Below are 23,996 nucleotides of genomic sequence, written 5' to 3'. Positions count from 1 at the left end.
AGCAGCTCCCCACAGAGCTGAGTCCATGGGCCCTGAGGTTCTGCTGCCTGCCTCTGCTTGCAAGCCTTGCAAGACCTACCACACTGGTCACAAGGCTTCAGGTTTCAACTGTCCTCCAGGGACTCAGGCAGGGCTGGGCACTGTTGAGCTTTATAATTCATTTGCAGTAAAATCCCCTTAGATGCTGTGAAAAGCCATGCATTGTCCTCATAAAAAAAAGGGCCCAGGTTGGGGTCAGGAGTCTTCAAAGTCTACCCCAGTTGGTGCTTTCTTACTGAAAGAAAAGGGAGGGGAAAATGAGGTTTGAATCCTGGGTGTAGTCATTTTGCAGCTCCTGATCCATCAGCCATCTTACAAGCACATCCCCACAGAAGCTACCAGGCAACCTCAGAGCACATGTCTGCCCAACCCAGCCTTGGGGGTCAGGTAGGGCCCAGCTGAGTGCTGGGCCACGGTACTGGACTCACTGGGGCTTGGAGTCCAGGAGAAGATGAGATGTCAAGAGTTACCTTTTGAATCCAGGGTTTATGAGAGACTCCCCTGGGACTCTTCTCTTGGCCAGAACAGCTGAGCCTCCACCTTGATTCTTCTTGGGACTCATACCTGCTTGGAAAAGAGAAGACATGGGTGGTGAAAGGGCTGCCCTTGCCAACGAAGGACAAGCACAAGCCTTGTGGGGTAACACCTGGCTGCACTTAATGGGGTCCAGAGCTAGAGAGAACCCCAGGGGCCCTCTGCACGCAGCAGCCTTGGCCAAGCCCCATCCCTTCTCTGCTTCTAAGGAAGGCCAACAGGAGTTTTGCTTTGGGGACTGGAAGGACCAGATCTGTGCCTGCTGATGTTCAGAGTCCCAAGTTGCCATGAACAGTAGTGGAGATCCCAGCTGGCACCAGGTCTGAGACAGCAGAGAGGGACCTGTCCACCATGATCCTGGATGGAGCAACACTAGCTTAAGAGCCAAGCACAAAGGTTTCAGTGCTTGGCAGCATTCACACTGCAACTTCAGTTCAAGGGGAACATGGGTAATACTGGCCAGTGCACCTGCCTGGTGGTGCATCCCACAGACAAGGCAGGGAGGTGCACTGTCATGGTAGACACTGTATCATTTCCTGATCTGAAGGATTCTGCAGCCCCCAGCAACAAATCATGGTGGGGGACTAGGCTGCATTTAAGGGTGCCAAATTCATGGCTCTTGGAGTCTTCTGCAGTGCCCAGATCCAACTGCAGAAGTAGCAAGCTGCAGGCAGAGCAGCAAAGTCCTGGCATCTAGGTTACCCACCCCCCCGGCTCCCTACCTGGCATCAACAGCTTTTGGCTTCTGGGTTGGTTCTTCTCAGGGCTGCACACAGCAGCAGCAGCCGCAGCAGCACCTTCTGCCACTGAAGAGGGCAAACAGAAACAACCACATCAGATAAGGCTCTTGGCAAGTCCTGCTCCAGATGCAGAGGCCTGTGTCACCCAGAGCAGGAGTACAGTGAGGAAAGGAAGCCAAGTGATGCTGTACCTCACACACTATGCTCTCCATGAGCAAACTCCTGCTCTTCTTCCCAGGGCTCACAGCCCCACAACCTCCATCCCATGCCCACAGGGGAGTCATTGTTAAATCACTGTGTGGCCACCAGCTACATACATGCGCTTACACCAGGGGTGCACAAAATACAGCCTATGGACCAGGCCCAACTCAAAAAGTGATTTTGCCTGGCCTGCAGCAGGTCCTTCGGCCCCACCTGGCTCAGGAGCAGGAGGGAGACACCGAGATCTTGAGGTGATGACAGTGCAGGGCCGGGGCAGAGCCCCAGTTCTGAGAGCAGGGACATGCCCCGAGTGCATTGCAGTTCTGCCCCAGCCCCACACTGTTACCGCCCCAAGATCCCAGGGTCTCCGGGAGCCATGCAAGCAGGGCAATCCAATTGCATCCGCCTGGCAAAGCAACCTGCCCGTGTGGCTCCTGGCCAGTCTTCAGGAAGACCTTGGGATCTTGGGGCAGTAACTGTGCGGGGCCAAGGCAGAGCCGCGATTTGTTCCCTAGAGAGCCCCCCATTGCAGGGGCATGTGGACAGCAGATCACAGCTCTGCCTTGGGCCCCAGGCCCCAGCCCCATGCTGTCACTGCCCCATGATCCTGGCCTCACCTGCCCCTCCCACTCCTGAACATCACTCCCAGCCTGTCTGTGGCCCTGACCTACACAGGAAGTTTTGGTGAGTTGTTGTAGGGGTGTGGGTGAAGAAGGGGAGGGCATGCTGACCCAGCCTGTGGGCCTAAATAATTGCCCACCCCTGGCTTACATGCTTGGGCAGCAAGGATCTCTCTGGGCTTCCCTTCTTCTACTCAAACACCCAGCACCACCTCACCAACCCATGTGGGTTTTTACCCCTACAGCAGAAAGACCCATGCAGGGCTCCAACACAAGGCAAATTTCTCTTCTCTTGAGTGTCTGGTTGCACAGACTTGAGTATTTGGTTCCACAATATCAACCCAGCCCAGCCCAGGTGTGTATCAAGAGGAGGTGTAGGTTAGTTCTGGACTGGTCATTGCCCAGGTGGCACAAGTAACCCACCTTCCCTCTGCCTGGCTCACAGCAACACCTGCAATGGCTGCATTGGGGCCCTTTTCAAACTCAGTCCTGTTCCTGCCCCATGTGCGCAAGATGCACAGGGATGATGCAAGCTGCCTTATCCTGTGACTCTGGAAGAAGCAGAAAGACAACTGTGCCTTCTCCTCATCACCTGCCCCAGGTAACCTCTGCCAGCCTAGAGCATGTTCTGCCCAGGGCTGGTCCCGCTGCAGCCTAGCTTTCCAGAAGCAGGTAAGATTTGTATCCATTGTTGGTAGCCAAGGAGTGGCAGCCCTGGAACACTGTGCTCCTACCATACCAGGAACCAGCATTTCATGGTGCTGCAATGAGGGAGCCTCTCTCTGGACCACTCAAGAGGTCATGCTCTGAATTAAAGGGGAGCTCAGATTTAGCAGCTCTACTGAGAACTGCACTCCCTCCCTCCCCTGCCCCCAAAACAGGCTTGCACATGCACACATGCCCGGTACCTTCAAGACGTTTTTCCAAGCTGCTGACATAACCCACGAGGCCAAACATCAGAGCCTGGAGCCGTATCCTGGCTTCAGAGGAGGGCAGTTTGAAGAGGTCAAAGGTCAGGCTCCAGGCATCTTCCTTGAGCTCCAGAGTGGCTCTGCCGTTGTGCACCGTCAGGGCAGCCGTCCTGTGCTCAAAGGCTTCTCTGCATAGGCAAGAGACTGAAGTGACACAGGGGCCTCAAAGCCAAGCACAGAGAGACTGGATCATCTGGCCCCATAGCAGGGGGACTGTGCAGGGGAGCTCACCTGAACTTTGTGCTGTAATCCTCAGAGATCCCGCTCTGGGCCATCTGAAACACAGAAACCGCAGAGGAAGGCTGAGCTGCCGGTGACAGACAAGCGGGGAACAGATCCATTCTCACCTCATGCCTAGGTTAGGGCCATTCTACACCTACTCATCACCAGCGCAAGGCCCTATCTACATCACTCCTGAGACCACCCCAAACTCAAATAAAGGCATCCCACCACCATCCCACCCCAATGCCACTCTGTCTCAGGTGTGCGGGAGAGCACTAACTAGGATGTGCATGTGCAGAGCAAAAACTGGTGGAGGCTTCCCAGCCGGGCTCTCAGGAGCACCACAGAAGCAGCGCAGACAGTGCCTTAGTGACCATCCAAGTCCTGGGACAGAGATGAGTCAGGCACACCCCTGCCACCAAATGTCAGAGTAGAGCCCAAGCTGCGTCAAAGGAGATTCCCTCATGCCAAACTATCTTCAGATGCCCTACTCCTTCTCTCTGCAGACAATGCTCATGAGAAGATGGCTGCAGGGTGACCCACCAGGCATTACCGTTTCCCTCCCCATGCATGTGGAGACACCAAGTGACTGAAACCCATTTCCAGCCCCAGGGCTGCAAGGCAGTTTGATACGTTTCAGCCTGACACCACATCACCTGCACAGGGCAGATGGGCACAAGAAGCAGAGGGACAGGTCAGTGCATGACCATACCCGACACACAGGGTGGATCAGTCATAGACGTGAAGGACCCCCGCGGTGCGTGGAGTATGACCCTGAAGTTGCACATGTCCCATCATGACTGCATCGGGCTCAGTAACTTGAGTCCAGAAGTTAGCTCAGAACTCAAGTGGCAGGAAGGCAGCCAAGAGAGATCACCCACCACTTCCTTTAATACCTTCTTCCACTGGTTAATCAGGCTATAAAGCACATGTGCCTCGTTTCCTATTTGAATGTGTCTGATTGTTTATCTTCCTGCCCTTAGCCCTTGTTATGGCTGCCTCTGATAAAGGAGCTTTTTAGTTCCCAGGATTTTCTCCCCAGGAGGGGAAATCTAAAACCAGTAATTGATATTGATTGCAGCATAGAAGCCTGGATAATCACCTTTTACAGGTATAATCAAGGGCTCTATTTCTCTTATAGTTGTTTTGTTTTCCAGTTTCCCCATGTTTGTTGTCAGGCCAATTCCTGTGGTTTTGAATAAACTGCTATACTCTGTGTTTTAAACTGCCTGAAATTTAAGCTCCCTGCCTCTGCAGACCCATTTCAGCTGGCTAGCTGTGAGTGGAGCCCTTTATAACCAACATCTCAGCTGTTACACAGCCCGCGTTACCCACATGTCCTTCCAGCTTCTCCTGCGTGAAGTCAGTGCTCCAGACCTCAAATGCATTGGTTACACTGAGGAAGACAAGAGCGGATGGGATTAGACCAGGGAAGGGCAATTATTTTGGGCAGAGGGCCGCTTACTGAGTTTTGGTGAGCCATCGAGGGCTGCATCACAGGCAGCCCAGTGCAGATAAATGTTAATTTTCTAAATTTTTTAGGGGCCCTGCGGGCTGGATAGAACAGCCTGGCGGGCCGCATCCGGCCCCCGGGCTGCATTTTGCCCACCCCGGATTAGGAGGATCCTGTCAAGCTGATGCCTGTCTATCCAGTGGCTGGAAGCAGCCCGGGGCTTTGTGCCAAAGGGAGAGCAGCCTTTGCCACGGGGGATGATTTACGTTCCACGCTTTCGCTGGCCTCTTCTCCCCTCGCTCTGGGGAAGGCCCAAAGCGGAGCGACAGGCGCTGGAAACCCCTGGGCCAGAGCCAGGCTGCCGTTTACCAGCGCCTCTGCTCCTAGGCCTCGGCACAGCTGTGAGGCGCAGGCGCAGAGGGAAGCGCCGGTTGCAGCCGCCGCCTTTCAGCGCCACACTCCCGGCCCTTGAAACCGAGGCACAAGGGCTGTCTCACACCCGGGGCCCTCGCACCATAGCCTTGCGCCACGGGCTTGAAGCCGGCGCCCCCACCCCTGCAGCCGGGCGGGCTCCGGTCCAGCGGCCCCGAGCTCTGCGAGGGGGGCCGGGGCCCGGCCCGCACTCACTAGGCGTTGAAGGCGGCGCCCGGCTCCGCGCCGCAGTAGCAGACGTAGCGCTGCGCCCCGTGCCGCGCGCGGAAGAAGGGCCCGGCCGGCGGCTCCATGCCGGCGGCCCGCCGAGGCACAACCGCCTACACCCACCCCCGGCTCCGCCCCGAGGGGCGGTTAAAGGGGCTGCCCGGGACTGGGCGCCGCCTCCTGCGGGTGCCCGCCCTCGAGCCGGGTCCGTGCAGGGCCCGCCGCGCGGCCCGCAGCCGCCGGGACGGCGCCTTTCCATCCCGCCCGGCAGCGACGCGGCCCAGGAGCCAGGTGACTCCTGCCCGGGTGGGCCCCGCGCCTGCCCCGTCTCCTGCAGCCCCGCGCCTGGGCTGTGTCGGGGCAGCCAGGCGGAGGAGAGGGGGAGGGAAAGGCCCGAGGGAGAAAAGAAACAAACCCGGCCCAGGCGGGGTGCAGACCCCCGGCTTCGCGCCCGCCCGTCCGTCCCGCTGTGCCGGGGTAGCTCGTGCCAGCAGTGCTGCCCTATCTCCTGCTTGCAGGAGGCTGGTGTGCAGCTGCCCACGCAGCCCTTGCTGCTGCCTCCCGTAAGGTGCTGGCAGGGCAGGGGATGTGGCTTCACTGGAAGTTTGCTCCTGTCCTTGTTGTGGCCCAGTCCGCCTGCGGAGATGTGCAGCCGCCTCCCCTTGCTGCTGTCCCCTGATCCCGGGCAAGCGGTACCAGCTATCCAGGGCCTACTGGGTGACCTCCAGCTGGACAAAGAAGGCACGCTTGAGGCTTTCCTGGGAGATGTCAAGTGCGAGGAGTACTTGGGGGCTCTCTGCAAGCTTCTGGCTGTTCCTGATGTCAGGTGAGTGAGGTCTGAGGAGCCAGCGTGCCTCTAGCACAGCCCCGTGGATGCGCAGTTATCCCATGCATACTGTGTGATGCAGATAGCTGTGCCCTAGTTTGCATTTACCTTATCCCTGTGACTTACTTGGGCTCTGTTCACTAAGCCAGTTCCATGGCTAGCTGGGCTCACCTAGGGTGGGCACAATGGGTGATGGGCAGCCAAAAGCTCCCTGAACAGGGTGAATTAATGAAAGCTACGGAGCAGTCCTGGTCCCTGCACAGTAGGCAGCCAGGCCCCATGGAGACCCAATCTGAAGCCTCTGGGAATCGGTAGCAAGTCTCCAGCGGGCTTTGGATCAGGCTGTCAATGAGGTATAGCTTGGGATTGGGCCCTACTTTGCTGCCTCCCAACCACCTGATGGGTGTCCTATGGAGATAGGACAATGGGAGCCTTTAGCCCTGGTGTTTGCTGTGTAGCAACAGGCTGGGAGAAGATAAATGGCCCCCATTGTGCGTATGGTGTTTGCACCCAGCAAGCTCTCATAACACAGTACACAGCTACAAAGCAAGGCAAACAGGGCCCAAGCTTGGCAGAGGCTGTGCTACTGCTGTTCAAACAGCAAGGCTGTGCTACTGCTGTCCAAACAGCAAGACCTCTGCCCAGTGCTAGGGGCTGGGCTCTGACTCCAACCATGGTAAAGCCCCCAGCATCTGGAGGAGCCAGCTGTGCCACTCAGCTGTGTGGCGTAGCTTCCCCCGCCTGGCTCGGCGCTAGCTGCATTCTCTTTGTGTGTTGAGGCTGCTCTGGTCTTTTCCTTGTCTGGAGCCACCCACTGGTCCCCCCACCCCTGACTGCTCCCAGGGTGCAGGTGCTGGCATCCTAGGAGGCTCCTACCCAGGAGCTTTAGCCTCTAGCAGATAGTTGGAGGCTGCTGGACCTTAAGCTGAGGCCGAGGCAGTTGAAGAACAACAAGGACTAGGAGTCCAGGCATGGGGCAAGGGAGCTGCAGGCACCAAGAGCTAATCTTTTAACCTATTCTTTGCTGGACCCTGCAGCAGCTTTGGTGGGAAGGTGGCGCATGCTGGAGGGAGTGGCCATATTGCCCTGGAAAGCTTGGAGCACATGGTGGGGCACAGCTGGGCCCAGAGTTGTGCCCTCAGACTGGGTGAAACAGCTACTGCCCAGATAGACCATGGATCCAGTGCTGCCTTGGTGTAAGCAGCAGCCGTTCTCAGTTGAGTCCGGGGAGGCTGCAGCTGCTTCCACCAGAGATGAGCTTGGCCCTGTGTGGTTTTTATTCATGTGCAAGTCAAGCCACTGCCAATCCCAGCACGAGCCTGGGCTTTGTTTCACCAAGTGCATACACAGTGTCTAGGGCTTTCCTTTGGCAGAGCCTTGGCAGCAACCCAGGGCCCCAGCAGGGAGCTGAGCTGGGTGAGAGATACACGGATGCCCTCACACCTCTCTGCTCCCCCAACCATGCCCCTTTCATCTCCTCCACCCTTCCTCCCCTGGTGCCCCCTGCCCCTGTCGCGGGCAGATTCTGATGTAAGCGTCCCTCAGGGTGCTGGGAGAGCAGTGGCCTGGCCTAGGGAGGTATGCGGGCTTTCTGTCCCTTCCACAGCCCCTGCTGAGAGGCACAGTGTGGGAACTGTCAGCCTGCTGCAGAAGGCCCAAAGGTCACCAGCAAGGGCCTTGCCATGGTAACAGCCAAAACAGCCTGGTGGAGGCAGCCTTCGGCTTGGAGCTGTGGCTTCCACTGACCTATCCTACTACACGCCAGATCAGAGTATCACAAGCACACTTAGCCTGTCCTGCCTGCACCCAAGGGTGCTCAGCCTCTCCCAAGGGACAGCACATGTTCAGGGCCCCTTTGTCCTCTGATGGCTTCTAGCATTGGGCCTCAGCTTCACCTTGCATTCCTTCTTCGTGCCTCATTTTAGCTCTCGTCCTCCCCACACCTCTGTTCTCGCCTGTCAGCACTGGGATGGTTGTCAAGGTCCCTGGCTGTAGCTTTAATGTTTCACCCCTGCACAAAGCAGATGTGAGTCACCTCCCAAGTAGTGCACACTCCCCCTTCCAGTGGGCTTGGGAAGGGTCTCTAGTGAGGATGAAGCTCCCAGTGCCAGCCGGCAGCTCAGGGCTCCAGAGGCACTGAGTTTACTCGGGCTCAGAGTATGTCAGTCTCACTCAGCCTCAGGTAAGTCCTAATTTGCTGAGCTGCTGGCCAACATTGGGATTGTCATGTATGTGCATATACATATCGATACACACGCATGTACCTATAAGCACATGTTTGCACATACCTCAAATGCTAGGCTACATTTGCTTAAAAGCCTACAACTAAAACGTTTAAAAGCCTACAACTAAAATTGTTAGACTTTATAGGCTCCTAGGCCAACCTAAAAAAATCTAATCACAGCCCTTGGGAAACATGGCCTTGCCATGGTGGATGACCCTTAGCATGGTGGCACAAGGGGCCTTCTCTGCCCTTGCCATGACCAGCCAAGGTTCTATATCCTGCACCCAGCTCTTGGCTGGCACCTCTGCAGCCCTGCCCACCAAAAGTCTTGCTACCAACCTCTGCTCTGTGCTGGGTGGGTGGGGTATGAAGGCACCTACATCCTGACTGGCACTCTGCTGTCTGTGCCAGGCTGTGCAGCTATGCTGCCTATGTCCTGGGGACCATTGCAGAACACGAGACGGGAGTGGCACACCTGGTGGCACTGGCAGAGGGCCATGATTCAGACTCTGGGGTTCTCCTGGGTATGCTGAGTGCCATGCTGATGTGGGAAGACACAGAGGCTGTGATGAATGCAGCAGGCACCCTGGCCTCTCTGGTAAGGACCTCAGGGTGAAGTAGGGGTGGGTTGGGAGGTTAAGGGGCAGTTATACCTCAGGCAGAGCAAGGCAGCCTCAAGGTCTGTATAGAGAAAGGGCCATAAATCACTGCATGTATACCCCCCTTGGGTAGGTATGTGGGACTTCTGGGGGTTGTAGCCAGCACAAAGCTCATCCCTAATGCCCAGCTTCCCTCTCCTGTGCCTTCAGAGGGTCCAAGCCTTGCTGAGCTGCTGGCCTGTGTGCCCACAACCTCCCCAGTTAGTCAGCTGCATGCACCGTCACCCTGGCAAGGTATGGCCTTCATCACCTGCAGGTCAGAGGGCTTGGGCCTATGTTTCAGAGGAGCCCAAGGTCCCTGATGCTGTGGAGTATGTGCCGTTGAGCAGGAAGCTGGGACTGGGGGCAGTGGACGGGCTCAGTCTGGGCTGCTGTTTTATGGCACAGAGCCCCACTTACAAAACCTGATGCAGAAGCACTGGCTTGTGGGCTCCGTGTGCTAGTGCTTGGACAACACTTCAACCTGACAGAGCATGGTTTGTTGGTAGACCTCTAAGTGCTTTGCAAAGGAGGCTGTCTTGGTGACGGGGAAACTGAGGCACAGCAAGGGGAAGCAGCTGGGCCACGGTCACACAGTGGCTGCCTTGGAGATAGTTCCCAGGTGTACTGACTAGCTAATACTGCCAATCTGAGGCCGATGGTGTGAGAGGAGGAAGCTGGTGCCCCATTAACCTCCCCCACAGACTCCTCCCTGCCACTTCTAAGGGACTTCTCCAGCCCCCTTGGTTTCACTTCTTCCTCTCCTGAGGTGGAGACAGGTCCCGGCCAGCAGTGGCTCCTCCAGGACCCGAAAGCCGAGGAGGTCATTGAGAAGCTTGTGGTGCTGCTGGGCTCGGCAGATACACAGACAGCCAGCAACTCCGCCTTGGTGCTGGCCCGACTTGCTATCGCCCACGAGGGCTGCAGAAGGCTACTGAGCCACCCCCAGGCTGAGCAGCTCCTGAGGCAGCTCATCACATGCTTGGAGGCAGAGGAAGCAGGTGGGTTAGAAGGATGAGGTGCTTGGTGCTGGTGGGGGAGCAGGGGCCTGGGAGTGTCTTGGAGACTTTCTGGGTGAAGAAGTGAGCAATCAGAAGATGAGAGAGCATGTGAGCAGGGCAGGGGTGTGCCTTGGGGGGGAATATGTACAAATTATAGCCAAGGAGAAGGCATCTGTCTGGCCATTGTCATACATTCCTATCTAGCTGTAGAACTTCCCTGGCTTTAGCCTCTTATGTCTCAGGTGGCCTGGACAGGACTGTTGGCAAAGCTAGAACCTCAGCCTGAATTTCTTCTAGCTCTTTGTGCTAGAAGATGAGACTGATCAGGACTGGCCGCTAGCCTGAGTCAGCAGCACTGCTCTGCTCTCCATGGGCTGCTGCAGCCTGGCACCCGGGCACAGCCCCACAACCGGCCAGCTGTCCTCTTGGCAAACCTTTGGGGGCTCACCGTCCAGCGCCACCCTTCACACCACATCTGCCCTTCATGCCACCCCCTCTTCCTGCAGATGAGGCCCAGTCTTTCTGAGCTGCCTCTTTTCTTGTTGGGATTTCAGGCTGCAGAGCGAACGCCGCCTTCGCACTGGGGCGCCTGTGTGAAATGGACCTCGGCCCCCCACAGCTCCTTGCCCTCCCAGAAGCCACCAGCATGGTGAGGGGGCTGGTCTCGTTGCCTTCCAAACCACAGGGGATTGTCAGGGACTCCATGGGAAAATAATGCTCAAAAGGAAGGTAATAAATGCCCCTTGAGTTTGTCCTGGCCACTGCTACATCCTGGCCTGGCCTCAGCCCTGCATGTGATGAGATGAGGAGGCAGGTGCCAGGACGAAGCATTGGGTCTGCCCAGACCACCTGGCTGAGTAGACACAAGCCCTGGTGAACCTAGCCTGCGTGATCAATGAGATGTTTCTTTTTCAGGTCCGTGCCCTGGTGTCTGTGATGGCCAGTGGGGACTCGGGAGGGAGCCGCAATGCCTGCTTTGCACTCAGCTGCCTGGCTGCCAGCAGAGAGGGGCATGGCCATGTCATGCATAGCCCTGCCTTCCCCTGGGCCCTGGATACACTCTGCCACCTGCTTTGTGCAGAGGAGCAGGAGTCCTCCTGGTTCGCTGCCATGTGGGTGCTGATTCCCTGTGCGTGCATGGGGGCAGTGGGGCAGGCAGTTTTCTTCCCCAGGGGCCAGTAGAGCAGTAGGAGCCAATCACCTGGAACAGGCAGGTGCAGTGACATGGCAGTAGGAGCTGATGGGAATGAAGCAGGAGGGCACAGAGCTGTGCAATGGGGCAGTGGGAGAATATGACATGGAGCTCCCATGCACCCAGGGTGGAGTCATGATGAGGAGCCAGACCTTGCTCACTCATCCCCATTTGTTTAATTGGGAATGGTAGCTCCTCCCTGAATGACTCATGGGCTTTGACCCATTACAGGTCACATTCACCCTTACTCTTTGGAACAGGACGCCACACAAATAGTCCTTCCCTTGCTCCTGGTATCTATGAAAGCAGCCCCCTCCTCTGCTGGACAGGGTGCATGACTGGTGTCTCTCCTGTTTTGCAGGACAGTGAGAGTGCTGGCCAGCCAGCGCCCAGGTGTGGTGAAGCTCCGACAGCACCCCCACCTGGAATGTGCTCTGCAGGTACCTTGTCAGGGGCAAGGCAGGGGAAGTGGGCCAGGCTGGTCCGGGTTTGTCTCAGCCATACTGGAGTATATCCAGAGAACCTCCCCAAGACCCCAGCACTGAAGAGATCCCAGGTTGACCTGGCTAACAGAAATCAGGCTCCAGCTTCTGGGAACCTCCCAAATGACTCCAGAGGTCAGAATCTGGACCACTGTATGACTAAATCCTCAATCCTTTATTTCTGACTGCACACAGAATGTGCTAGGTGCTGTATAAATAGAGAGCAGGGGTGGCAGGCCTGCAGCATGAGTGCCCCAAGGGGTGTGCAGTAGACTGAAGAGGGGGCAGGCAGCCCAGTGTCAGGTAGGGGAGCAGAAAGCAGAGCAGGCAAAGGAAGGGGGTCAGAGCTGCCAGAAGGGTTGCCCCCCTTCTCTGATACAGAGGAAACTGCTCACTCCCCAGGGCAACAAACCACCAAGTGACACTGCCCGCCAAGCATTGTTCCTTCAGTCATGGCCCTAAAGTCATGTGTACAACTAGTTGAATATGGTCTGTGAAAACTGCTTCTCTAATGGGTTTTCAACTAAAAGAAATGTTATCAGAAAGAGTGACTGCCTTGCATGGAAACCTGTCTTTCTCATCAGAAATGCCAGCACAAAACCTAAAATGGTCCGTTTTGGCTGTGCTGCCATGGGGCTTCGTGGGAACAGTAGGTCAGTTGCTTTATGTCCTTGCTCCCTTCTGCGAAGCAGACTCCTTGCTATGAGCAGAGACAGGTCTTTGTTAGCTATGTTAGTCTGAAATCAGGCAAAAGGCAAGATAAGTGGTACCTTACAGACAAAATAAAGCAGAGATGCAAACACTTTAATAAGCAGCAACTTGCTTTATCAGATCTGATGAATGATGCTGCTGCTTACAAAAAGCTCTGCATCTGATTCAGTTAGTTTAGACCAGTGTCTCTTAACCTTTCTAGACCCAGGACCTCTCAAAAAGTGCCAGCTCTTAGTTTTCTTTTGTCGACTACATAAAAATAATAGAGCAATGCTTCTGTTGCAAAGAGCTCAGAAAGCCCACAACAGGGCAGACTGTATTTAACACTGTGGATTCCTATTTGAAATTTCTGTGTTTTATTTTGTGAATCGTGTTTGCCCACCTAAGTACTAACATTGCATGGCACCTTGGAGCACCTTTGAAAGGATCTCAAGGCAACCTCATTGAGTATCACTGTAGGTACAAATCTACCCTGCCTTTTAGCAGGACTGTATCTCTCACAATGCACCACAGCCAGGGTCTCCCATGGTACGTTGCAGCCATTCTCCAAGGGGGGGTATTCCGTATGCACCCTGGGGGATGTAGTCCAATGAGGGTACCTGGGCTGCATAAAGACTGGGAGCATGAGGGGTCCAAGCTACAGTTCCCATGAGACTCCAAGGAAACTTCCCTGAGTGAAAATATTTCAGATTTTACACAAAATATTGTGAGACTCGAATTTTCCTGAGAAATAGACATTTTCTGCAGGTCACCTCTCTCCTTCCTGCCCAGCTGTGCTTATGTACCACCACTTACCTGCACTGCAGTCACAGCCCTGCCCTGGGAATGCCGTGACGGCAATGCTTTCTCACCACAGGAATTGTCTGTCTCGAAGACAGCTGGGAAGGAGCTGTTGGAAGAAGTGACCGTCACCCTGGCCAAGCTCCAGCATCCCCCTAAGCCCCTTCCCCCAGAAGCCAAGGTGCTGGATTCTGGGGCAATCCAGGTGTCCTGGAAAGGCTTTAGGCCTCAGAGCGGGCTTGAGATCCATTACAGGTAAGAGCCCACTCTACCCTGGGAGCCTAGAGGGAGGAGCAAGACAATCTCTGGGGTGATGATGGAGAAAGACTCCAGGCTGATCCTCTATTTAGAGTTTTAAGAGTCAAGATCTACTCTTGTCTGCATTTCTGTAGTCCTGACAGGGCGTACTCCACTGAAGTCAATGGGCTGAATGGTGACCTCAGTTTGATTTTAGACTAACTGGATACCAGTGCAATGACTCCTGATTTCTGCTGGAGTTGTGGTGTTAGCTGTTAGGATGATAGGAAAGCCCCCTAGGATTGCTTCAATATCCTGGAAAGATTGGGCAGTAGTGGAGTGTTAAGTGTTAAGAGGGGGCATGATAGCAGTTTTCAGAAACTTGAAGGGCTGCTGTGAAGAAGGAAAGCGCCTTTTCTCTTGCTGGATGGGGGAGGATGTGGACCAATGGCCTGAAGTTGCAGCAAGGTAAGTTTTAGACTGGATATCAGGGAGAATTTCTTCACTGTTAGCATCATGAGGCAGTGGAATAGACTGCCATGGGAAGTTGTGGACTCTCCATCACCAGAGGTGTTCAAGCAGAGGTTGGACAGCTACCGGTCAGGGATGATTCTAGGTGTAGCTTTGCCTATATTCTACTATGGGTATTTCCAATGCTTCTGAGACTTGGTTGTCATGCCCTCCCCACCCCCACACACACACTACCTGCTACATGTGTTAAGGTGTTTTTAAGCCTCCCTCAAAGGGCATTGGGTGTTGGTTACAGCCAGTGCTGGGGATATTGACTGGGATGTGCCAGTGCTCCTGCTGGGATCAAATCCAGAGGTTCCTGAGTAGAGGGTCTTGTCCCGCTGCTCAGGGTCGGATTGATCACCATGTTTGGGGGCAGGAAGGAATTTTAGCCTATGGTCAGATTGGCACTAACTGGGGTTTTTTGCCTTCCAGTGTAGTGCGGGGTGTGAGCTTCTACCTGGGATCTCTCAAGCATTATTGACACCTTTTATAGAAACACCTTTGTTGGCTGCCGTGGTTCTTCTGCTTTACCTGTGGCAGGTTAGGGGGTGATGTCTTGTGCTACGTCAGGGTTGACAGTTATCTTGCACAGAGTTTAGATTGTATTGGTGGTTTGAATAGGGATGGTCCTGCCTCAGGTAAGGGGTTGGACTAAATGATCTCTGGAGGTCCCTGCCAGCCCTACTGCTCTATGACTGTGACTAAGGCAGTGATCTCCAACTTTTTTAAGTAGGAGATCACCTTTGGCATTCAAAGCAACCCAAGATCTACCATGTGCTGTGATCACACCCTCCCCCTCTGCCCAACAGGTGAGTCTGTGGGGAGGGAAGAGGGATAAAAAATGGGGGAGAGCACACCTCCGCAGCAGGTAAGTCCCACCCAGCCGGGGCCCCACTCAACTTACCCCTGCTCCTGCCTTTACAGCACTTTCCCTCATTGTGGGGGCCTTGATCTAGCCCCCCGCCCCTTCCCTCTCCCATGAACTGACCTGCTGGGCTGAGGCATGCACACGCATGCATGCAGGCACTCAGCCCCCCACCCCAGCCTCAGATTAACTCCAGGAGGCTCCAAGATCTACCGGTGGATCAAGGAATGTTGAAAATAGACTGAAGTGGTAGTGCACTGGTATGTGAGAGAAAGGAATAATATCTCACTGTATGCATCCATGTATTGGTCTGTGATTGGATGGTTCAAAGAGGAATGTATGCATAAAGCTCTACTTTCTCAGGACAGCTTTGGATGTGTGTGCCTTGGCATTTACCCCTCCCTCCCCACCTTCTCCATCAGCTGGACAGACCAGCAAATTGGCAGTGAAGAAAAGCTCTCCGGCTTCAATTTGGTTTCTTTCACTGACTGGGGAACCTGCAGCAGTGGGACTGGAAGAGGTGTCCCTGGAAGCTGCAACAAGCAGAAAGAAGAATGTAGCCTCTGACTCCATGAAACTCCTGCCCCAGCAGGTGCCAGATCAGTGCAAGTTAAACCACCTGGTCACATTCCCAACCCCCAGAGCCCAGCTCTCCTCTCGTTGGCTTCATCAACATTATTCCTGATGTAGGATGGTGGGGCAAGAACCACACCCCAGTACACAACTATTGGTCTTTGTTTCCTTTCCTCAGTCCCTATGAGCCAGATCCTGCTCACAGCCATCACCTTTCTGTGTGTGCTGAGTAGACCTACTGTTTCCTTTCTGCTCTCTAGGCTGTATGAGAGTGGTGCCCTGCTGTACAGAGGTCCAGCCTGTCACTACATCTTGGCAAGCAGCATACCATGCCATAAATACCATTTCCAGCTGTGCCTCGAGATGGAAGAGGACTGTGGTCCATGCAGCGATACTACAGTGTTACGTGGAAAAGAGCCCATGCCCAGCTGCCCCCTGGATTTCCAGATTATAGGTCGCACAACCACCCAGCTGAAGCTGAGCTGGGCTCCCCCAGCCATGCCCAATGGCACCATTAAACACTACAGGGTGTACCGGGAAGGGACAGTGGTGGGGACCACCTCAGAACTTGGCTGCATTGTGGGAGGCCTCTCGCCAGGTATGAGCTACTGGCTCAGTGTCTGTGCATGCACCAGCACAGCCAAAGGGGACAAGGCCTGGCTGCATGCCAAGACCCTGTCCGTGGGGGGCCATGCCCCCGGAAGATTAACTCTTGTGATCCTGGGGCGCAGTGAGATCCTAGTGACTTGGGACGTGCCCAAGATGCCTCTGGGCCGCTTCTTCAACTATGAGCTGTGCCTGAATGGAAAGGTGGTCTACCTGGGTACCCAGCGCTCTTATGTGGCCCGCAGGCTCATGCCTAACACAGAGTACACCTTCACTGTCAGCGCCATCACCAGTGAGGGGCGCAGCGTCAGCCGCCCTGTCACCAAGTGCACCCCCAGGGATGAGTATGGGAACATCAGCAGGTGAGGCCTCCCTCCAGCCACCCCATGGCCATGGTCCCTAGGGACTCTGTTGTATTCAATGGTACTACTGCACTGGTGTCCTGCTCCCGAGTCTGGGCCCACACAGCCAACATGATGCTGCCTCAACCATGCCCAGAACCACCCAAGATGATGTCCTGTCCCCCGCCATGCAGTCTGCCACTACCATGACATCCACCCCCTTTCTGCCCATCTTTCCTACAGGCCCAGCCTAGTCCAAAGAGCCCTGCACCAGTATAGATTAGTTTAGAGCTGAGCCAGGGTCTCCAACACCCTCCAGTAGGTATGGGAGCCCCTGGGCTTTGGGACAGTGTGTGGGCTCTTTTCCCATGGCCCTGATGCAGCCCCTTTGTGTCTTCCCTGCTTCCTTAGGTGCCATTACTCCTTCCCTTGGAGAAGTCAGTTGGCAGCTCCTAGCAAGGCCCCAGACATCAGGAGCCAGGAACCAGGGAAGGACAGAGGCAATGTGAGAGGGCCACCAAAGCCTTCTCCTGCTAGGACTCCAGGGGTCCCTCTGAAGTTGAGCAGAAGGGCCAGTAACGTTCAGGAGGGTGAGAGCAGCTTGCGACCTGCTGGCAAATCCAGGTATGGCCCCATGCTTGGAACCAGACATCAGCTGGTGGTGCCCTGTCTGGGGCCTCTTCCACAAGGACCCTGAAGTTGGGAAGAGGAGGAGGAAATGGGGCAGGTCATGGGGTCCCCTGGTATCTCTCCACCTTCCCCCCTCAGAGCACTTCCCTGTCATGCTGCCAACCATGGAGTAACACCTCCAGTGCTGGTGTCTGGGCTGGATGGAGGTGACTCAGACCCCATGCCATTGTGTAGTAGGAACAGACTCAGCACAGATGTCCTCTCCGTGCTTCCCCTGTGCCCCAGACTTGCTGCTTGGAGTCGTGTCTCTCCACCTTCTACCTCAGGCCCCTACCCCATGTGCAATGGGTCTTCAGCCCAACACTAACTTGGCTCCTGTGTTTCCTCACCCAGGACAGACTCTTCTCTCTCCTCCACAGAATGCAGCCAGGAGATTCACATGCCTGTCCTCGCCAAGGTGGGTATGAGGAATTCCCATTACACAGAGAGCAGGGCAGTAGCCTTCAACCTCACTAGCCTGGTGCCTCAGCTCACCTGCTTTCCAGAGCTGATGGAAGGGTGAGCAGCTGGGACCAAGCTTGAGGGTGCTCCAGGTTGGGGTGTTACAGGAACAAGGAAGGGAATGGGCTGGTGGCTGGGGTGGATCATGTGCCTATTGGTCCAGGGGACTTAGAGACCAAAGGAAGCGATGTCAGACACTTGACCATTCCTGGTGAGCCTGCTATGGCCTGGAGCCCTGAAGGGAGCTGACATACCTGAGACCCATGGACAGCCAAGCGTGATTGCACTGTTAGCATGAAGCCTGCTGGTGCCAGGATGCAGAGAAATGAATCTGGAGTCAGCTTAGCCATCTGTCGCAAGGGCATAAGCCCCCTGCAAAAGGGGGAGGGGAATAATTCAGCTCCTTTAGGGATATTGGTTCGGGTTCACTGAGTTAGGAGATAACTTGACTATGTGGACGTAGGCCCCAGTGAAACGAGCCTCTCCAGGTGGTTCCCTCCAAGTCACTAGGACCAGCATCCCCTCTATGGTACTGGTGACTGTGGCAGGGTCACGCCTGCTTCCCACCGGTGGCAATGAGAGGAGAAGCTGACTGTTTATTGACCACTGTATTGAACAGGGGAGACAGGAAGGTTCCACTAAGTACCCCAACCACCCGACCGCCTCATTTCACATGGATGCCAGGCAACAAGAGCAGAGGGTATTGAACACAATGAGCTCCCACAAGCAGCCTGCACCTCAGACCAGCAGGGAACATGGCTCTACCAGCCTAGGGAAGACAAGCAAGCTCCTAGGCCCAAAGGTACCTGTGCATGCACATATATGTTTGTACAGGTGATTCCTTGTATGCATGTGTGCATGCTTTCCTGTGTCCACATCCTTAAATATGTGTGTGCATGCATCCCCGATTCTGAATTTGAGTGTGTGTGTGTTCATTTGCAGCCCTATCTGGGTGTGTGCATGGCTGCACAGGATATGCACATGAATCTTTGCTAGCACTGTGTGTGCATGCAACCTGGAGAAAAGTCACCCAGGCAGCAGTGAGATCAGCTGCCAGGCTAGATCTTGTCCCCTTTTTAGCCCACTGCTGTGGGGTAGAGAGCCTGGAGCCCAGAGTCTCACTGCACTGGGAAATGGGCTCCCATACACCTCCCCAAAAGAGTGACAGCTTGGGGTTGCTGTGGCCCAATGGTGACACCAGATCCTGAGTGAGCCTTATCTGGAGAGGCCTGAGGACAGTTAGGGCAGAGGGCAAGTTTCATGGAGCTTCCCCGAGCCTCCATGTCAGCACTGTCTGAGTCATGGACTTAGCTTGGGCACCCTCAGAGAGAGCCAGCTGAGGAGTGGCTCAGATCTAGCTGTGCCACTAGAAAATAAAGAGCCAAATATATGCTATCAGCAGGAGACCAGCTTCCTTTGGCCTGTCTGCTCCCAGCAGCCCACAGCATAACACCATGGGAGAGGGGGAGGAAGCCTGCGGGGGGGACCCCTTGGAATAGCCCCTCACATGGTGTCTCCTTGTCTCTAACAGCTGGCAATGGCCCTCCCTTTCACCTGCTCAACTTGGCAGGGCTCTTGCACTCCAAGAGCAGCAAACCCTCTTCCCAGACCAGCCCTACTGCAGAGGAGACATAGGCAGGCTGAATCCAAACAGCAGGAGCTGAGCTGTAGGCACTACAGCCCCTTGGAGAGCAGGGGGCAGCTCAGAGCTCTGTGTGGGAGCGAGCATCTTCCAGGGATGACCCAGACAAGGTGAGCGAGTGCCTGCCCTCTGGAGCAGCTTCCTACCTTCTTGGTGTCCTGCTCAGTGAGGCTGTCCAGAGCCCACCGCTCCCTGGGTGCACAGTGGGGAGGGAGGCAGTTACAGCAGAGGGTGCAATCATGGCCAGGCCCACAGGACAGGTAAACATTCACAAAGCAATCCACTGCTTTCCCCAGTCAGCTTCTGTCCTGGTAGGGAACACTCACTCCTGTGGCCTCTGCATCAAAGCTTTGCCATCTGGAGGGCTGGCAAATGCCCCTTCTATGCTGCCAATGCCAAAGATGTCCCTGACACTGCCTGTGCTCCAGAGCAGCAGTGTTGTAACCCAGCATAGCCCTGGCAGTGCCCTGCAGCAGTTAGGGAAGGTGTGTTCCTGCTAAGGATCTGCCCTCTAGCAACACAAACATGGCTTTGATACCTCTCATTTCTGCGGCTGTGTAGGTTTAGCCAGGGCTGTGCCCCTGTCCTGGCAGAGGAGCGGCAGCTGTTGGGGCCGTGGAAGACACCTGCACCCAGGAAAGGTATTTGGCACCCATGGGGGATGTCTCATCATGCCAGGCCTTGGTGTGTCCTGCCACCTGTGGTAGAAACAGACTGTGGAGGAAAGTGCGTTTAGTGCTGGAAGGCCACAGTAAAATGTGTGCCTGGGGCAGGGGTGGGCAAAATATGGCCCATGGGCTGAATCCAGCTCACCAGGCCATTCTACCCGGCTCACACAGCCCCTAAAAAATTTAGTAAATGAATATTTATTTGCCCCCGCTCCCTGTCAAAGCTGGCTGGAGCCAGGGGCAGTAGGACCCAGAGGGAGCCCTCAGCAGGCGTGAGCAGCCCAGCCCAGCCCACCCCCAGCCAGTGCCCTGCTTTCCTACCCCACCCTGCTCCAGTATCACCTGGCTGCTGCCTTCTCAGGCCCAGGAGCATGGGACTGCGCTGGTAGGGGTGTGTGTGTGTGCGTGCACATCGGGAGGTAGAGAGAGAGAGAGAGAGAGAGTGTGTGTGTGTGTGTGTGTGTGTGTGCATGTGCGCGCGCATGCAGGCACAGGGGCACTGTGTGTGTGTGTGTGTGTGCGTGCGCGTGCGCGTGCAGCCATGCAGGCACAGGGGCAATGAGTGTGTGTGTGTGTGTGTCCATGTGCACACAAGCACAGGGGCACTCTGTGTGTGTGTGTGTGTGTTCATGTACACAGGCACAGGGGCACTGTGTGTGTGTGTGTGCCTGTACACAGGCATAGGGGCACTGTGTGTGTGTTCATAGGATGAGTCCCACATCCCTCCCTCCATACACATGCACCTACGTCTCCCCTTGGACTGCCATGCACAAACCCAGCCGCCCTCTCCCCTACCCGCCCACACACCCACAGCCCCCACAAACCTACACCACCCCCCTACAAGATACAAGAATCAGACTTAATTTTAAGCTATTGTGCAGTCACCTCTATGTACACTACACAAACACATGCAAAGCAGGACAAAAATATTTTTTGCAATCAAATTAATGTAGATGATCACTTTTTAGAATGTAGTTTGGTATTTTTGACAAAACCCCTTGCTGAAAGGAGTACTTCCAGGGGCAAGGGGCGGGACTTCTGCTGACAGAGGTCAGGGGTGAGGGGGTGGGTCTTCTGGTTACAAGACAGCAACTGGGGGCGGGGCACCTGTCAAGGGGCGGGGCTACCCATGCAGCCCTTGACAGCTTGCCAAAACTGGGTAAGCGGCCCCCCGCCTGAAAGAATTGCCTGCCCCTGCCCCAGAGGACGCTCTGCAGACACCCCAACTGTCTGTATCCTGCAGCAAGCACTGACCTGAAGCTGCCACCAGGGCAGCGAGGCTGAGCACGTTAAGGGTTGTGCTGTGCAGGGCATGGGGAAGTGACCCCAGAACCTCAGGGTTTGGCCCTGCCTTGTGCTGGGAGCTCCCCACTACCTGGTTCTCTGTACTCTGGGAGCAGGACGGATGGGCCAGGGTTACCCCCAGATTTCAGGGTGAACCACTGTGAAAGCAAAAGCACTGATCCTCCTTGCCTCTTTGACAGGGTCCATGGGGGCTTGTGCACAACGCCGGCCACCTCCCCAGGCCCTATGGTTTCAGCCACCTTCTCCAACTCATCAGGGAGATGAGAGCGTGCACTGGAAATCAAACAGGAAAAGCAGGTAAATTAGAGCTGAGGACAGAGAAAATTCCTGTGGGGAAGAGAACAGGCAAGTCATCACTTTGCCCTGTGCTGGCCCAAAATAGGGATCATGGGAGAAAGGGGCCTTGGAAGAAATATCAAGTGACTGAAGAATGGTCTTGTTTCTTGGGATGTTCCTGCACCTGTATGCTGTGATCAGGGCAGCTGCTGGTTTCTAGCCCAGTCCCCTGGCTTCCTTTGCCTTCCAGGGAGCAGTGCAGTGATTCTCAACCAGGGAGCTGTGGCACATGGAGGTGCTGTGAGATCCTCTCAAGCACGCTACGCAATATTTGCCCTGTTAAGTCTTCCGGCACCTACATGTGACTCACAGGAGAAACCCAGAGATTTCAAATAGGAATCCAGAGTGCCACAGACATTTCTGACCCGTTAGGATCTTTCTGAGTTCTTTGCAACAAGACTTGCTCCATTATTTTTCTGTAGTCAGGATAGGAGTGACGTTTTCCAAGGGCTGCATTGAGTCTAATGGGGTTGAGAATGACAGGACCAATGGCTTGCTTGCTATCACTCCCCCAGGCTAGCCCTTTCTGCACCTGGCAAGGCCCCTTGAGTGGGCTTGTCCTTCTCCATTTTCCCCTCCCGGTGGAGCTGTCTGGCACCTGGCCCTATTCCATGTCCTCCAACCCAAGCACTGAGGCTGTTGGAAAGGCAGCAGTCATATGAGTTTGGCAGCAAGTGGGAGAAGAGCTTGTGCTTTTGCTTCCCCGGAACAGTGGCCCTTGGATGGGGCCTGTCTTGTCCTAGTGGGCAATGACAGGGCTGTGTCCAGGGGAACTGTGGTCATGGGGGAAACCTGTGCTGTGTCCATGACCTGACTCTGCCTTGAATGAGCCCTGGGGGGAGGCAGAGTGTCATTCCTGGAGCCTGGATTTCCCAGTGCCCCAACCTGGGTTTTGTTTACAATGGATGTGACTTCATGCTCTTCCCAGCAGAGAGCCCCCAGCTGCCTGCCAAGCCTTGGACTGGAAGCTGTCAGTGAAAGCAACAGGGATCCCGACGGCCTCCCCAGATACCCGCTGGCAACAGCGGAGCAGAGCTCAGGATGACATCTCAGCCAAAGGATGGCACCAGAAGTGTGTGCCTGCCCCTGTCCTCGTGCAGAGCCCCGACCTCAGCTCAGGATGACCTCACGACCTTTCACATTTGATTGAACATGACCTTGGCACAAATGAGACCAATCTCAGGGTGCACTGTCCAGTTTCTAGGCTGGCTCATGGTTCTGCCATGCCTGCTTTCAGTCACCTGCAGTAGACAGAAGTGGGGAGAGACTGAGAAATTTCTGAGCCAAGGCATCCCATGATGATCCATCAAAAACACACTCCCCGACACTGGGTATCCCTGCACATTTCAGCCAATATGGGCACCCCAGGCAGGGAGCATAGCCCACGCTTGCTGCGTGCCAAACTCTGACGGGGGGCAGTGTGTGACAGGATGCCATCTGACTCAACAACACCGTTCATGCAGGAGACTGGAAATGCTGTGGGATTCACTCCTGCTGATGTACTTGGCTCTTCTGATGCCTCGAGATCCTTTACAGCTGCTATAAATAAATTTTCAACAATAAAGAGGAGACAGCAACAGCGTGTGTGTTAAAAAAAGGGAGAGAGAGATGGGGGCTCCATGACACAATAGTGTCACAGTCATAAACAAGGTGCTTCTGGAAAACAAAGCCAGGCTGCATGGGCAGAGGAGGCCCCACATGGATCCAGCTGCAGCGAGTGCTACCACATCACATCTTTTCCAACAGATTGGCTCACTGGGAAGGCCCCCCTCCTCCAGTTTACAAAACAGAGCTATGCCCAGCAGATGCAAACATGAAGCACCAGAGAGCTGCCCCTGCCGACACACTATTGCCCACACCTGGCACCTGCCATGGTGGCATCAGGACAGGAAACCCTGCAAGCACATTATGCACATGCAGACATACACACCCTTGCTGGAAGAGGGGCCCTCATCTACCCCTTTGCTAACGGAGATGTTCAAGAGGTATTGCCATGGGGCACCACACCACATGTACTGAGGGAAGGCGATGCATCACCACAAGGCCCAGACGCAGGACCAGCCTTGTGCACACGCTTCACCAGGCAGGGCCGGGTTCCCCTGTGACCGGTGTCCAAACAGCGCAGCATGGATGTGTTTGCAGGATCACGGTGTCTAAAAGAGCGCACACATGCAATGCACAGCAGACACAGGTGTGCACATACGCATGCTGTATGTGCACGAGGCACACAGAAGCAGATGTAGGTGTGTGCAGACAGACACAAGCATAGGGGACAAACTCCCAGAAACACAGGCTTGTGTGTACCTGCAGCCACACACACATGCAGTGATGCAGGCAAGGAGGTGTGTGCCACATCCACGCACAGGCTCATGCACGCACACACGGACCGGCTCATGGACACATGCACCCATATATACATGCAGACTCACGCATGCACAGGCACAGGCAGGCGCACGCGCACGCGGGGCCGGCAGAGGGTGCTGGCGGCCGGGGCTGCGGAGCGCGC

General features: G+C 55.3%; 2 protein-coding genes across 7 annotated transcripts; one reads left to right on the top strand and one right to left on the bottom strand.

Annotated features, from left to right (window-relative positions):
* Positions 1-6: 6 nt before the first annotated feature.
* Positions 7-5,541, bottom strand: CUNH9orf142 (chromosome unknown C9orf142 homolog). 2 transcript variants are annotated; one of them, XM_019540485.1, is made up of 7 exons: positions 5,408-5,541; positions 4,663-4,723; positions 3,337-3,380; positions 3,043-3,233; positions 1,296-1,379; positions 510-606; positions 7-274 (listed from the first exon to the last, which is right to left on the bottom strand). In XM_019540485.1, exons 1-7 carry the CDS (start codon positions 5,503-5,505, stop codon positions 235-237), a joined length of 615 nt encoding a protein of 204 aa, XP_019396030.1. In that variant the 5' UTR covers positions 5,506-5,541; the 3' UTR covers positions 7-234. The 2 variants fall into 2 exon arrangements, with proteins under 2 accessions (XP_019396030.1, XP_019396031.1); XM_019540486.1 differs by having other exon boundaries at positions 510-603; positions 5,408-5,539.
* Positions 5,542-5,677: 136 nt separating this feature from the next.
* Positions 5,678-23,806, top strand: LOC109313775. Of its 5 annotated transcripts, none has more exons than XM_019540482.1 (16): positions 5,678-5,710; positions 5,938-6,245; positions 8,881-9,067; positions 9,877-10,108; positions 10,663-10,757; positions 11,024-11,220; positions 11,662-11,740; positions 13,350-13,528; positions 15,722-16,429; positions 16,820-17,032; positions 17,432-17,495; positions 18,159-18,341; positions 19,071-19,291; positions 19,743-19,822; positions 21,334-21,451; positions 22,422-23,806. In XM_019540482.1, the coding sequence occupies exons 2-16, from the start codon at positions 6,064-6,066 to the stop codon at positions 22,612-22,614; spliced, it is 2,931 nt and encodes a 976-aa protein (XP_019396027.1). In that variant the 5' UTR covers positions 5,678-5,710; positions 5,938-6,063; the 3' UTR covers positions 22,615-23,806. The 5 variants fall into 5 exon arrangements, with proteins under 5 accessions (XP_019396027.1, XP_019396025.1, XP_019396028.1 ...); XM_019540480.1 differs by having other exon boundaries at positions 22,419-23,806; XM_019540481.1 differs by lacking the exon at positions 5,678-5,710 and having other exon boundaries at positions 5,905-6,245; positions 22,419-23,806.
* The last annotated feature ends 190 nt before the right edge of the window (positions 23,807-23,996 follow it).

Source organism: Crocodylus porosus, unplaced genomic scaffold (assembly GCF_001723895.1).
Source record: "Crocodylus porosus isolate Cpor-Errol unplaced genomic scaffold, CroPor_comp1, whole genome shotgun sequence".
Taxonomy (NCBI): Eukaryota; Metazoa; Chordata; order Crocodylia; family Crocodylidae; genus Crocodylus; species Crocodylus porosus.
Note: the sequence above shows the minus strand (reverse complement) of the source record. Positions and strands in the feature narration are given on the sequence as shown.

Bases quoted from the DNA above. Each gene is read 5' to 3' on its own strand.
- CUNH9orf142 (XM_019540485.1), bottom strand. From the start codon at position 5,505: ATGGAGCCGCCGGCCGGGCCCTTCTTCCGCGCGCGGCACGGGGCGCAG. The intron at 3,381-4,662 runs GTGGGTAACGCG...TCTGTGTTTCAG, and splicing joins AGGAGAAGCTGGAAGGACAT to ATGGCCCAGAGCGGGATCTC. The intron at 275-509 runs GTAACTCTTGAC...CTTTTCTTTCAG, and splicing joins ATAAACCCTGGATTCAAAAG to TAAGAAAGCACCAACTGGGG.
- LOC109313775 (XM_019540480.1), top strand. From the start codon at position 6,064: ATGTGCAGCCGCCTCCCCTTGCTGCTGTCCCCTGATCCCGGGCAAGCG. The intron at 16,430-16,819 runs GTGAGGCCTCCC...CTGCTTCCTTAG, and splicing joins GAGTATGGGAACATCAGCAG to GTGCCATTACTCCTTCCCTT. The intron at 19,292-19,742 runs GTGAGCGAGTGC...GCGGCTGTGTAG, and splicing joins CCAGGGATGACCCAGACAAG to GTTTAGCCAGGGCTGTGCCC.